The sequence below is a fragment of the Musa acuminata genome, chromosome BXJ2-6, assembly GCF_036884655.1.
Source record: "Musa acuminata AAA Group cultivar baxijiao chromosome BXJ2-6, Cavendish_Baxijiao_AAA, whole genome shotgun sequence".
NCBI classification, from domain to species: domain Eukaryota; kingdom Viridiplantae; phylum Streptophyta; class Magnoliopsida; order Zingiberales; family Musaceae; genus Musa; species Musa acuminata.
This window is the reverse complement of record NC_088343.1, coordinates 3,207,103-3,219,254: the sequence shown is the minus strand read 5'-3', so window position 1 is coordinate 3,219,254 and position 12,152 is coordinate 3,207,103. Positions and strand designations below refer to the sequence as shown.

General features: G+C 48.7%; 1 protein-coding gene across 1 annotated transcript; it reads left to right on the top strand.

Annotated features, from left to right (window-relative positions):
- Window positions 1–5,820: 5,820 nt before the first annotated feature.
- On the top strand, window positions 5,821–6,741 carry LOC135613558 (uncharacterized). Its single transcript, XM_065110585.1, has one exon. It carries the CDS (start codon window positions 5,821–5,823, stop codon window positions 6,739–6,741), a length of 921 nt encoding a protein of 306 aa, XP_064966657.1.
- The last annotated feature ends 5,411 nt before the right edge of the window (window positions 6,742–12,152 follow it).

Below are 12,152 nucleotides of genomic sequence, written 5' to 3'. Positions count from 1 at the left end.
GTGTCATCTTCGTTGTTTCACAAAAGCGAGATATTTTATGATTGACAGGAGTATAAGAAATTTACATTAAAAAAAAAATAACTATAATTTTCATGTACATTTTATAGAATAATTGGCAAATAGATATGTGATATAGGCAGAACCTAAAAGCTTCACAATTTCATATGAAAAGCTATATTTTGCGAGGGATTCGTTAAATAATAATTAAAGGAAGAAGCTGTAATAATCCAACCACCCCTGCAGTTCAAACAGAGAGACACGATGATCAGAATATGAAATCAAGTCATAACAAGTTATTACAATCATTTGCCATAATTTATATATTATGAATAGATCATGCTTGATATCAATTGTTGTCTCATCAGAATGCTTGATATCACTCGGAGTATGGAACTTAAGATATATTGCAAGCTTAAGACAAAATGGAAACCTGAATAATGCTAAACAGAAAAACAGCCTTAAAAGTATCGACTGAATGAATCACACAGCATCATATGTTAGTTATTATCCATGATTTAGAGGGCAGGAAGTAATGTAGGATGGACTTCCTTCCACGTCAACATCATGCTAGGTAATCCATGAATCACAATGTCAACAGATAAAATACCACTATCCACTATGAACATTAAACACATGAAAACCCCTTTCTGAAGAACACTTTAGACTTGTTTATGAAAAAAAAAAAACATTGAACTGTATGTTCTTCTATACCAAGGAACATTAATAACACATACATTGGTCTAACCAGAAGTATTCAAATTGGCAAATGATTTCAATTGTTTTGGATGTCAACCATGATTTCTTCTATTTGATACATCAGAAAATTGGGAAGCGAGGAAATACAATCTCAGGGGAAGTACATTTTCTTTTAATAGAAACTTTACAGTCGATAAATTGCTCTCCTAATTTGTTGATGCAGATATGAATCTGATACAACTGCTGCTTCCCCGATTTTGTGTTGCATTGGATTGCTGGTTTATACCCTATTTCCCTTCTGACGTTTTGGAAGATAAGCTTCGAATTATACTTGTTGTTATCAGGAAAAATACCTTTTGCCTCTAGCGAAGAGAGAATATCAACTTTATTCTTGAGGTTGAGGGCTGCTGTGAAGTAAGAAGGTTGATCAAACCTGGACAAGGAACATGTGCCGTGCTTATCCCATTCGTGTTGCCAGAATGAGTGGCCATCGCTGCTGGGACAACGAAAACTGTGCCAGTGTTGAATCATCTTGCATATCAAAGGGTCCATCTGTAATCGAAGACAAGGATAAAAAACGATGAATGACTCACACTCTCATTTTGTAAGGTACCTTTACGATAAAGTAGTCTGTGTCAGAGTCGAATATACCTTACGTCGGACGTACTTAGAAGATGATGGCATGTTCTTATCACAAGATGGAAACATTCCATTGCGGAAAGCGGGCCAAAGGCCATGGATGGTAAAAATTTTTTCCGGATACCCCGTACTCATAGGACAGCAACGGTTGACGTTGCAAAATGATCCAGGCCACTAGATGTTTCAAATCAAATGATCAATATAGAGAAGAACAACAAGATAGAGAAAAAAATTAGACTTACCTGAAGAACCAAGTGAAAATAATCATAATTGGATGCGGCAGTGGTGGAGAAAACCAGCAAGAAAGGGAGGACGAGAGGTGTCATGCTTCGGCGAGTTAGGCTTCTGGGCACGTCGGAAGGCTTCTCCTTTTCTGTATGTGATCATCACAAAATTGCATAAACATTACTGGTTAGCATGCCTGAGGTGGGTTTAATTAATTATCTATAAGACAGATGCATAATTGAAGGAGAAAGAAGAAAAAAAAAATAACTCAGGTTGGGGATAGTATCATAAACCAGCAGATGACAAAAAAAAAAACATCATTTAGCAAAAGATAATAGACATAAAAGTCAATAGCATCTCTCTATAAACAAACCAACAACCCAAGTGTGTGCAGCTGCTGAAATCATAATGTTAGTTCATGAAAATAAAAAAAGATTAACAGAACAGACTATACTATGTCTACAAGTCTAAAGAGAATCAGTAACATAGACTTTGAAGAGGATCTGGATCTACCCTTGTGGAGTTGCTAGTGAAAGGACAGGGTTCCAGATGAGTTTTCTAAAAGTTAAGAGTCAGATGTTCTTGTTTCATGTATGCATGTCTCCTTAACTTTGTTAGTCGGGTTGGATTGCTTTGTCAATATCCATTAAGGTGCTTTAGCTCAATATTTGCTGCCATGAGCCAGACTCAATGTCTAAGTGTTTAGACCATGACTCTGAAGTGCTATGATCTCATCCAACACAAACTTCATTGAAGGAAATTATAGAGCTAAACTCCACAAATACATATAAAAATTCTATATGTTTCACTTGTTTCAAGAAAATATGAACATGTTTATCTAGAAAGAGTAGCACATGGGCCTTATCCTAGACATCCTCATCTAAGAAATAGATTTTGTCTTCATTCTTCTCAAGGCAATCATGTACCAGCTTTCATCTATTTATCCTTCTTTTACCGAGCCTGTCCTTTATTTCATACAAAATACTTTGAAATATATATATATATATATATATATATATATATATATATATATATATATATATATATATTCTAAAATCTAAAGTAACCAAACAGGCAAACAAAGAAAGGTTGAACTAGCCAACCAGTATGTTGGAGACCAGGTGACGATGCTGAATTACTTCAAACCCAAATGTCCTCTGTCTAAAACGGCATAAAGCCAAAAAAAACTCAAAATTCCATATACAGCTATTTGCTATAAAATCAGGGATAGCACATAAAAACCAAAAATATTCACTATCGTCAAATTAATCATTCATTAAAAGTTCAATAGAAACATATCTTGGCTGCCATCCAGCTAAATTCATAACTTTCTCACTGCACAACACAGAATCATCCTTATAGTTCAGAAATCAGGAAATGTTACAGTTTCAAAGGAGGCAACACTATAAATTTATTCCTAAATCAGTTGCTAAATGATTATAAATGTAATCCCATAAATGGAAATTGCATAAGATGAGACCTAGGTACATCCTCCAACTTCTGCAATCCACTATGCACACTAACTTATTTCAGCTCTCCCCTAGACATGTTTCTGATGACTGAAACTTGACAGGTGAAACTGTCAAACAGGCTAGAACATGTTAATCCTTACAGTTATGCATACTGACAATCTAAAAGATAGCAGTAATATAATTCCTGAAAAGTCTCCTGACATCACTACAGGAGATATTTACATAAATTAGATTTGATTATGCAGATGAACCACTAGGTCTAGGACAAGCCCAACAATAATTAATAAAGAGAAAGAAGCACATATTTCAAGCACAGAGATGACTGTGATGTTCATTCAATTTTAAATTAGAACTTCAAATATTGATCTCTTGGATTATACTGCTTTTTTTTTTTCCTTTCCCTAAGTGGACAAGCCAGTATCCCAACAAACTTTAAATTCTCAAACTATCACATAAGCCGTGTTGTCAGTCAATGCAATAAGAAAATGATTTTATGTGAAAACCCTTAGAAAAATTACCTCCAGGCCTAAAAATCTCCCAGTTGATGCAAATATATTGAGAATACTCTTGCTGCTTAAGCTTGTAAATACCTCCGTCGCACTAAAGCTTCCTTGGTTTAAAGCCTCTTCACAATCAACTAGGGTAGATGGTAAAAGGATATTCTTGGAAGATTGAAGGAGGAATCGTCCATTCCTGTGCTTTGAACAAATAATTTAACCAATTGAGAGTTGATACATAAGAAAACTGCAGCATTCTGTAAGAGTTGCTAGAAATCTAAATCAGAAGAATGAAGAAGCTTGGCCAAAATATTAGACATGATTTCTGGCTGAATGTAAAATATCATTCAACAGCTTAAAGAATATATATTTCAAAAACACCATGAGTTCAAATCAAGATTTAATCGTTGCTGGGACACGATACCAAAAGAACAAGATGTCTGACACAAATCCATCATGGATCGAGCCAAAGATATACAAAAGGATGAGTCGACATAACCTCATCATAGCATAGATCACGATTTCAAGACCCCCTTAGCATGATAAACTGCTGCTGAAATTCACTAAAACTCTTTAAAATACAAATCCTATTTGAAATATAATTACACCTAACCATATAATAACTTTTGGAAGCATATTTACTAAAGATATGATATTATTGTCATTATATTCAAAGCTTCCGATAGATCTCATACAGCATATTGTCTGCTTGATAGAACTTCCGAATCGTTGATATTGACTGAAACCACATTCTTACTACAGATTATAACGATATCACTCCAGTATAAATTCATGTGGGGACTTTGTAATTGAATTTGAATACAGATGAACAAAATGGAAGAAGTATAACCAAGAAAATCTAGCCAATATGAATGAAACCATGTAATCGACAGTGATATAGGCCAGCGCCTTAAAATCTTTTTACTAGAACCATTTAAACATTTATTGATCCTAAAGACCGCATTCATGAAATCTATACATTGTATCTTAGAAACAGATAACTCATATGACGAATGAAGAATAAATTTATTCATTACTAACCTTTCTTAGATCTGCTACCATACTCCCATCATTCTTCAGTACAACATCACCTGTACCTCGACAAATGTTTAACACTTTTACTCAACTCCCTCTGGATTTCAAGCAGACGGGGCTGAGGTGATGGAGTAGTCGTGGAGACAGAGACAAAAAGTGAGAGAGAGGGGAGGGGAAGAAGAAGAGTTAAAACAAAGAGATGTCAACATAAATAGAAAAGAAACAGCTACCCATACACAAAAGAAACAAGTAAAAAGAAGAGACAGAGAGAGCGAGAGAGAGCATATTACTCTCCCGAGCAGTATGCTCGGTATCGAATTGGAAAGGATGAAACTACCATTGGCCATCAAATGTCTTCAACCTTGCTTCTTATAATAGAAATCAAGTGTTACAACTAGTGTTAATGTAAACACCTTTTTCTTAGCCGTGACCCGGGGGGTCGTCTCGGCTCGTTCGGGGGTCCGAATGGCGGGAATCTCCAAGGGGCGTTGCTTGTCTCTACTGAGGCGGTCGGGTGTGGCCTCGGACTCGGGGCGACGCTGCGACTTCTTCCGGGCGGGGACTTCTCGCCTGCGCGTCCGGACGGGGGGCCTTGGCTTGGTACCTGCACAAAGGTCGGGTCGGGGTGCTCGACCCGACCCCTCCGACGATCACGGTTAGAGAATGTTGTGGGGGCGGTTTTTAGAGGAGGGAGAGTGCTCTTCCTCCCTTTTCCTTTTCCTCACTCCCTCTGGCTCGGGGACGTTTATAGGGGGGCTCGGCCTTACCGGGCGCGTCGTCACGTCGGTCGGGCACAGGTAAAAAGACTTGCCACCAAGTTCGCCCAGTTTGAATTATCGAATGTTCCCAGGAGCGAGAACCAGCGAGCCGACACTCTGGCAAAACTGGCGTCCGGCTCGGCACCCTGGGCTCGACCCGAGACCGGAGAGCTCCCTCACCGAGCCATAGAGATCGTCGCCACAGTCACGGGCGGCGCGCCGGCCACTTGGGTACAGGAGATGCTACGCTTCAAGCGGGACGGAACCCTACCCGACAATGAAACTACGGCTCGACGCTTGCGTCAGACGCAGGCGTGGTACTCCGAAGAAGGAGGACGGCTGTACAAGCGGTCTTTCTCGCGCCCCTTGTTACGTTGCCTAGAGCCGAACGAAGCCCAGACAGTTCTGTCCGACATGCATGAAGGGGCCTGCGGGGAACACATAGGCGAACGAGCCCTGGCGCACAAGATACTCCGACAGGGATACTACTGGCCGACCATGCGCCAGGACGCGAAAGCTTTCGTGCGGCGATGCAGCTCATGCCAGGAGCACGCCCGCACCGCCCGACTGCCGGCGGTCTTGTTCACTCCCGTCGACTGTGCTTGGCCATTCGCGCAGTGGGGACTGGACATACTCGGACCTCTCCCACCCGCTTCCGGGCAGCGGAAATACATCATCGTAGGAGTGGACTACTTTACCAGGTGGGTCGAAGCCGAGCCCCTAGCAACCATCACGGAGTCACAAGTGCAAAGGTTCGTACGGAGAAACCTCGTAACTCGTTTTGGTCTGCCCCGGTACATCGTCACCGACAATGGACCTCAGTTCGCCGGCAGGAGGTTCCAAGAGTTTTGCGCCAAGCACAAGATTCAGCTGAGGTTCAGCTCGGTGGCTTACCCCCAGGCGAACGAACTAGCTGAAGTAACCAACCGGTCCATCATCGACGGTCTCAAGAGAAGAGTGTCCGCTGCCCGATCGGCCTGTATCGACGTGCTCCCGAGCGTCCTATGGGCGCTGCGCACTACCCTTAAAACCCCAACGGGGGAGTCTCCCGACAGCCTCACATTCGGGACCGAGGCCGTATTACCATCCGAAGTGGCTGTCCCGACTCCGCGGACAGCAGGCTTCGGCGAAGAGGCCTCGGGAGAAGGACTCCGATCCAACCTGGATTTGCTCGAAGAAAGATGGGCCGACGCGCACCGAAAATCCCTTTCTTACAAAACTGCCGTAGCAAGGGTCTACAACCGGAAGGTACGACCCCGATCGATAAAGCTAGAAGACCTGGTCCTACGCAAAGTCGAGGTCAGCCACCCGACCCGAGTAAGGGGGAAACTGGCACCGAAGTGGGAAGGACCCTATCGAGTCATCGAGTGTCCCGACCAGGGACGTTCCGACTCGCAACAATGGAAGGCGACCCCATAACCAGGACTTGGTACATACAGAACCTTAGGAAATACTTCATCTGAAGAATGAAGACACCACGCAAACACAGGAATCGAAAGAAAAAGACCATTTTATTTTGAAAGGGGGTACAGAAGCATGACAGTAAAGAACAGACAGACCCCTCACACCCTCAACCCCGACTCCGACATACAAAAACCAAACTCATCACTCCCCTGGAGTCTCTGGGCGATCGTCGAAAGGCACGTCCTCCGGCATGTCCACCTCCAGGTCCTCGGGATGAGAGGCGAACGGGTCCCTTTCCACCTCGGAGCCAGGAGGGCATGAGCTAAAGCGACCTAGGGCGATTCTGTATCCATACTCGTAGGATACTCGCCCCATTCGGGTCAGTCCGAGCTCAAAGTTGTCGGACTCCTTATAAGCTTCGACCGCCTCTTTATCTTTTGACGGGCGAAGGCGAACCTCCTCGGCTAGCGCATCGGAAGCAGCGCGGGCCTCAGCTGCGGCCTTCTCCGCCCTCTCGGTGAGGCCGAGCGCCTCCGCCTTCAGTAGGCGAAGCCCGGCCCGATCCAAACGAAGAAACTCTTGGAGTTCCTTGACCGAGTTGCCCGACTGCTCGAGCTCTGCCTTCAGGCGGGCCACCTCCTCCTCGGATTCAGTCGCGCGCTTTTCCGCGGCCGCTGCCGCCTCTGGGCCCGAACCGGCCTGAACTTCCTCCAGCTGGCGGCACAACTCGAAGTTTCGCTCGCTGAGGGTCCAGATTACCTGGCCAGCGTCACGCACTCGGTCCATTAGCGCCGTCGAGTAGTGGAGGCCCTGCCACAGAAAAAGGGAAGGGTCAGCGCGCAGTTGCAGGGACGCCCGAAGTTAGCAAAACCCTCACCAGTGTCAGAAAACTCCCCGCCTTGTTGAGCATGGCCTCCGAGGGCAGGGTATATAGGTCCCGAGCCAGATCGGGGTGGAGCATGCCCCGAAGAAAAGCAGCCGAGGGATCTCCCCCGGCCCACACCTTGTCCCCTCGGGACAGCCCCTTCCAGCGGACGACTAGCGGGTCGGAAGCATCCCCCGGTGGAAGCTCGCCCATCACCAACGACCATGGGGGCTCGTCGGCCCCCGGACGTAGCCCGCACAGGTCGTCCACCGTAGGCAGTCTCGACCTCTTCCCGGCCGCCCCTTGGCTAGGCCCGTCAACTCGGGAGGGCCCTTCGTCCCGAGCGGTCCGCTTTGCGCCCACGGTTGTCGAAGGGGTGGCCCTCGCCTTGACTTTCCCGGGACCAGCCGTCTTCGCCTTCTTCGACGGGCGCCCCTCCGGAATCTCTACCGGAGCACCAGCCGAGCCGGGTAACGGGTCGGCTGAGGGGCGCGGAGAGGAAGCAGCGGACGGGCGTGGGGATGAAGCCGACGATGAACGACCACCGCGGAGTGAGAGAAGCTTCATTCCTACAAAGGAAACAAGCAAACCATCAGAAACTACGGAAACGAACAAAACACGGGGTACACCCGCTATAAACATACCCCCGAAAGCCGGGCTAAGACCCGCCTCGGCAAGCCACTCCTCGGTCATAGCTCGGATGGCCTGAGAACCGGGAAGGATTGCCCGAAGCCTCATCAGGTCCCGACGCTCCTCGTCGTTCAAATCTGGGACTGTGTTATCTATCACCCTTGCTGCCCACCGAACTCCGAAGCCCCAATCCTTCGACCAGCTAACATAGAAAAACCGCCCCTTCCACCCTTTGTTGTTCGAAGGGGCTCCCCCGACGCAAAAGCCAACCCGGGCTGAGACGAAATAGCCCCCCGGCCCCTTGAGAAGGCGGAAACAAGAGAGAAAGTGGTTTCGGGTAGGAGTGATGCTAGCATAATGACATTCCCCTAAGAAAGCTACTAGGTAACGCCATGAGTTAGGCGTCACCTGGGAAGGTGAAATCCGCCACAAAGAAATACAGGAGACAATGATAGGGTGAAGGGGGAGGCGCAACCCAGCCTCTAGGGCATCTTGAGTCAGCGCGAAACCTCGGGGGACCGGGTCGTATGACCGCTGCCCCGGATCAGGCGCAACTAGGACAAACTCCTCCGGGATGTGATAACGATCCCGGAGCTTCTCCAGCAACGACCCACTCACCACCGAGTCAAGGTCGTGCGGCCACATTAGAGCCTCAAGGGCTCGCGCCGCCTCCTCGTCTGGGGAGGGCGGAGGTGTGCTCTCCCGGGCTCTGTCGAGGGACAAAAGTGAAGAGACGGGCGAGAGGGACATCCTTACCGGCTTTGAAACGAACAAGAGAGACGACGAGGGAGCGACTGGGGAATGACGGCACAGGAGAGGAGAAGGTGCGATGACGGAAAGGACGACGAGGGCCGAAGGATCAGCAGCAAGACTCATGAAACGAGCCGAATGCGCCATTTATACAGAAAAAATCCCGCCAAGAGAGACGTCCCTTCGTCACCCCATAGCGGCCGACAGCTCATCCGCACCCTCACTCGCCGCATCAGGGAAGTCCAAAGAAGAGACAGAGAGAGCGAGAGAGAGCATATTACTCTCCCGAGCAGTATGCTCGGTATCGAATTGGAAAGGATGAAACTACCATTGGCCATCAAATGTCTTCAACCTTGCTTCCTATAATAGAAATCAAGTGTTACAACTAGTGATATGACAAAAAATGGCAGACCCCACTCCCGGCAACATCCCCCGCACGTGGACAGGCGTTGTCTCACGACGCCAATGACTCTTCCCCCGTGCACGGATGAGATGTCACCGACAAACGAGGAGGAGAGCAGCGGTTCTTTTTTTTTTTCTCATTTCTTTCTGATGAGGGAAATAATGGCAACAATACTGGCTGACGTCACCTGTCCCATCACGCCTCAACACCTGGTCAATCTGGCCAACACGCTGACCGAGGCGCCATTAACACCAGCCTGCCCCCTGCCAAAAGTCAAGTTTAACACTCTGACCGAGGCACTTTAATGCCGACATGCCCCCTGAAGTGGGCAGCTTAGGAAGCAGATTGCTTCCCTATAAATACCCTCTCGCTCATTAGAAGAAATGGGGGATCACACACTCCACACTTGTATGGAGGCATCTCCTCCTCGAAACCCCCTCACATCGCTAACTTAGCCGTCGGAGCTCGGCCCGACCTTTGTGCAGGTGCCAGACGGGATCTACTCTTCCAGGCGCCGAGCTGCTGAACCGAGTTGCCGAGCTGCCGATCCGATTTGCCGAGCTGCCGACCCGAGTTGACGAGCTGCTGACCCGAGCTGCCAACCCGACTTCCGGACCCCAGAACCGAGCCGCGACGGCCTCGAGGCCCCGGCTAAAAAAGTTACTTTGCGTAACACTTTCTTCCTCTTCTCCCTCTTCTTTCACTTTCTCCCTCGGTCACCGTCGACAATAACGACCTCAATCAGCGATACCGTTCGGTAGCGGGCGGTCTGTGTACTGGTCTGCTGACGGACTGATATGTACTGCCCTTACCAGGTGGTATCATTCGGTATTGCAAACCTTGCATTGTACAACAAAGAGCATGAGATTACTGTATTAAATTAATTCAATTGCGCTCGACATAGTTAGGCCTCTTCACAGAACAGGACAGTTTGAATTAACATCTTTCCACCTCGCGCCACCAAAATGCCTTAGATAAGTGTTACGGTGAGTAACTTTTTTAAGCCGTGGCCTCGGGGCCGACGCGGCTCGGTTCTGGGGCTCGGAATGTCGAGGATCTCGGGCGCTGTGGCCGAGGAGCCGAGGCAGCGTCCAGCGTGTTTGCTGCGCATGGTGCCGAGGGGCCGAGGCAGCGTGTTGCTGCGCAGGGGGCCAAGGCAGCGCATGAAGTCGGCTCGGGTAGAGGAGGTCTCGGACAGGCTGTGGCCGAGGAGCCGAGGCAGCGTGCAGCGTGTTTGTTGCGCATGGTGCCGAGGGGCCGAGGCAGTGTGTTGGCTGCGCATGAGGCCGGGGCAGCAGGCAGCGCCGTCAGCCGAGCAGTTGAGGCGAGCTGCCGCGCATGGGGCCGAAGGGTCAAGGCAGCGGGCTGCACCGTCAGCCGAGCAGCTGACGCAGGCTGGCCGCGCACGGGGCCGACGCAGCAAGCTGCGCATGGCGTCGAGGGGCCGAGGCAGCAGGTTGCGCCGTCGGCCGAGGGGTCGAGGCGCGTGGGACCGAGCCGCGCGCGTGGGGCCGACGCGGGCGGGTTAGCCGCGCGCCTGGGGCCGCGAAGCTCGGCGCAGACAGAGACCAGCCCCAGAAGTCGCTGCTTCTGGTGCAGGTCGGTTGCAGCGGAGCAACCAAAGAGAAAGCTAACATACCGTCATTCCGGGCCCTCCTTCTAGCGCCATTATGTTACGGTGAGTAACTTTTTTAAGCCGTGGCCTCGGGGCCGACGCGGCTCGGTTCTGGGGCTCGGTTTTGGCAATCGACTTTCATCCATCCACCCTCTTGGGTCACACCTAGATGAAGCACCGCTCTAGGACAGTCCGTCGCCTAGTAGCTCCCAAAGTCCACCGACTTAGCTACAATTAGTGCACCATTGTCTGGATCCTGGGCCTCTACTCCTAATAGCACAATCTCTCCTGCGCATCGCTTTCCTCAAGCAACTTGAATAGCAATACTATGGCATATTCTTTAAGAGTACCCGCCTCCATATCCTCTTGCCTCGTGCCAAGGCCTTCTGAACCCAACTTCATCTCCGCAAGTTGAGTCGCCTCAGTTCTTCCATCAAATACTTCTCCGAGATAAGGTGCATGTGCCCAGAAGCTCCCTTTGTCTTTGGCACAATGCAAGATGAGTCCGCCTTATTAGAATGAAGGACCCATGGAACAACATGATCCTGCTCTTGCCTTTGCAAAAGTTCATGTCCTCGACCTTTGTCCAAGGAAAGCTCTGTGCCTCCGCTCCATGTTCTATCTTCTATGTCGGCTCACTTTATACGGCTTGGGTACTTCGCCAAGTTACACCCAAGTTGCTCCACTCCTCGTTTTTGCATTGAGTTGATGGTGGCCCTCACGCCCACCATTCCACGGGTCAGCCCTCCCTTGAGGTCGATCTCCATATCGATTCCAAGTATGCCTTCATTTGTGTTGCTTTGGGTTGCTCCCCCACTTGATCTCGTAATGCATCCACCAATGCATTCTCTCAAGCGAGATCATGCGACGACTCCTCGCCGCTCGCTCGGTCCATTGAGCTTCGTGGAGTTGTTATTTGTTGAGGTACTCCTCAACATGTGCGGTCTGTTGCACATGATCCTCCCTTTGGAAAGTTGGGACTTATCCCTCCTGGATATCTATCCCGTTGGAGCAAAATCTCTCTTCGATTCGGAGACCACCATCCCCTTGGACTACTCCGATTTGCTGAACAAACTGTGCATTGTTCTGCCTCCTGCAAACGCACTTGCTAGATTGCGACTCCATGTTAATACAGCCCCCGTTGCGCCACTCAAGGCCTAGCA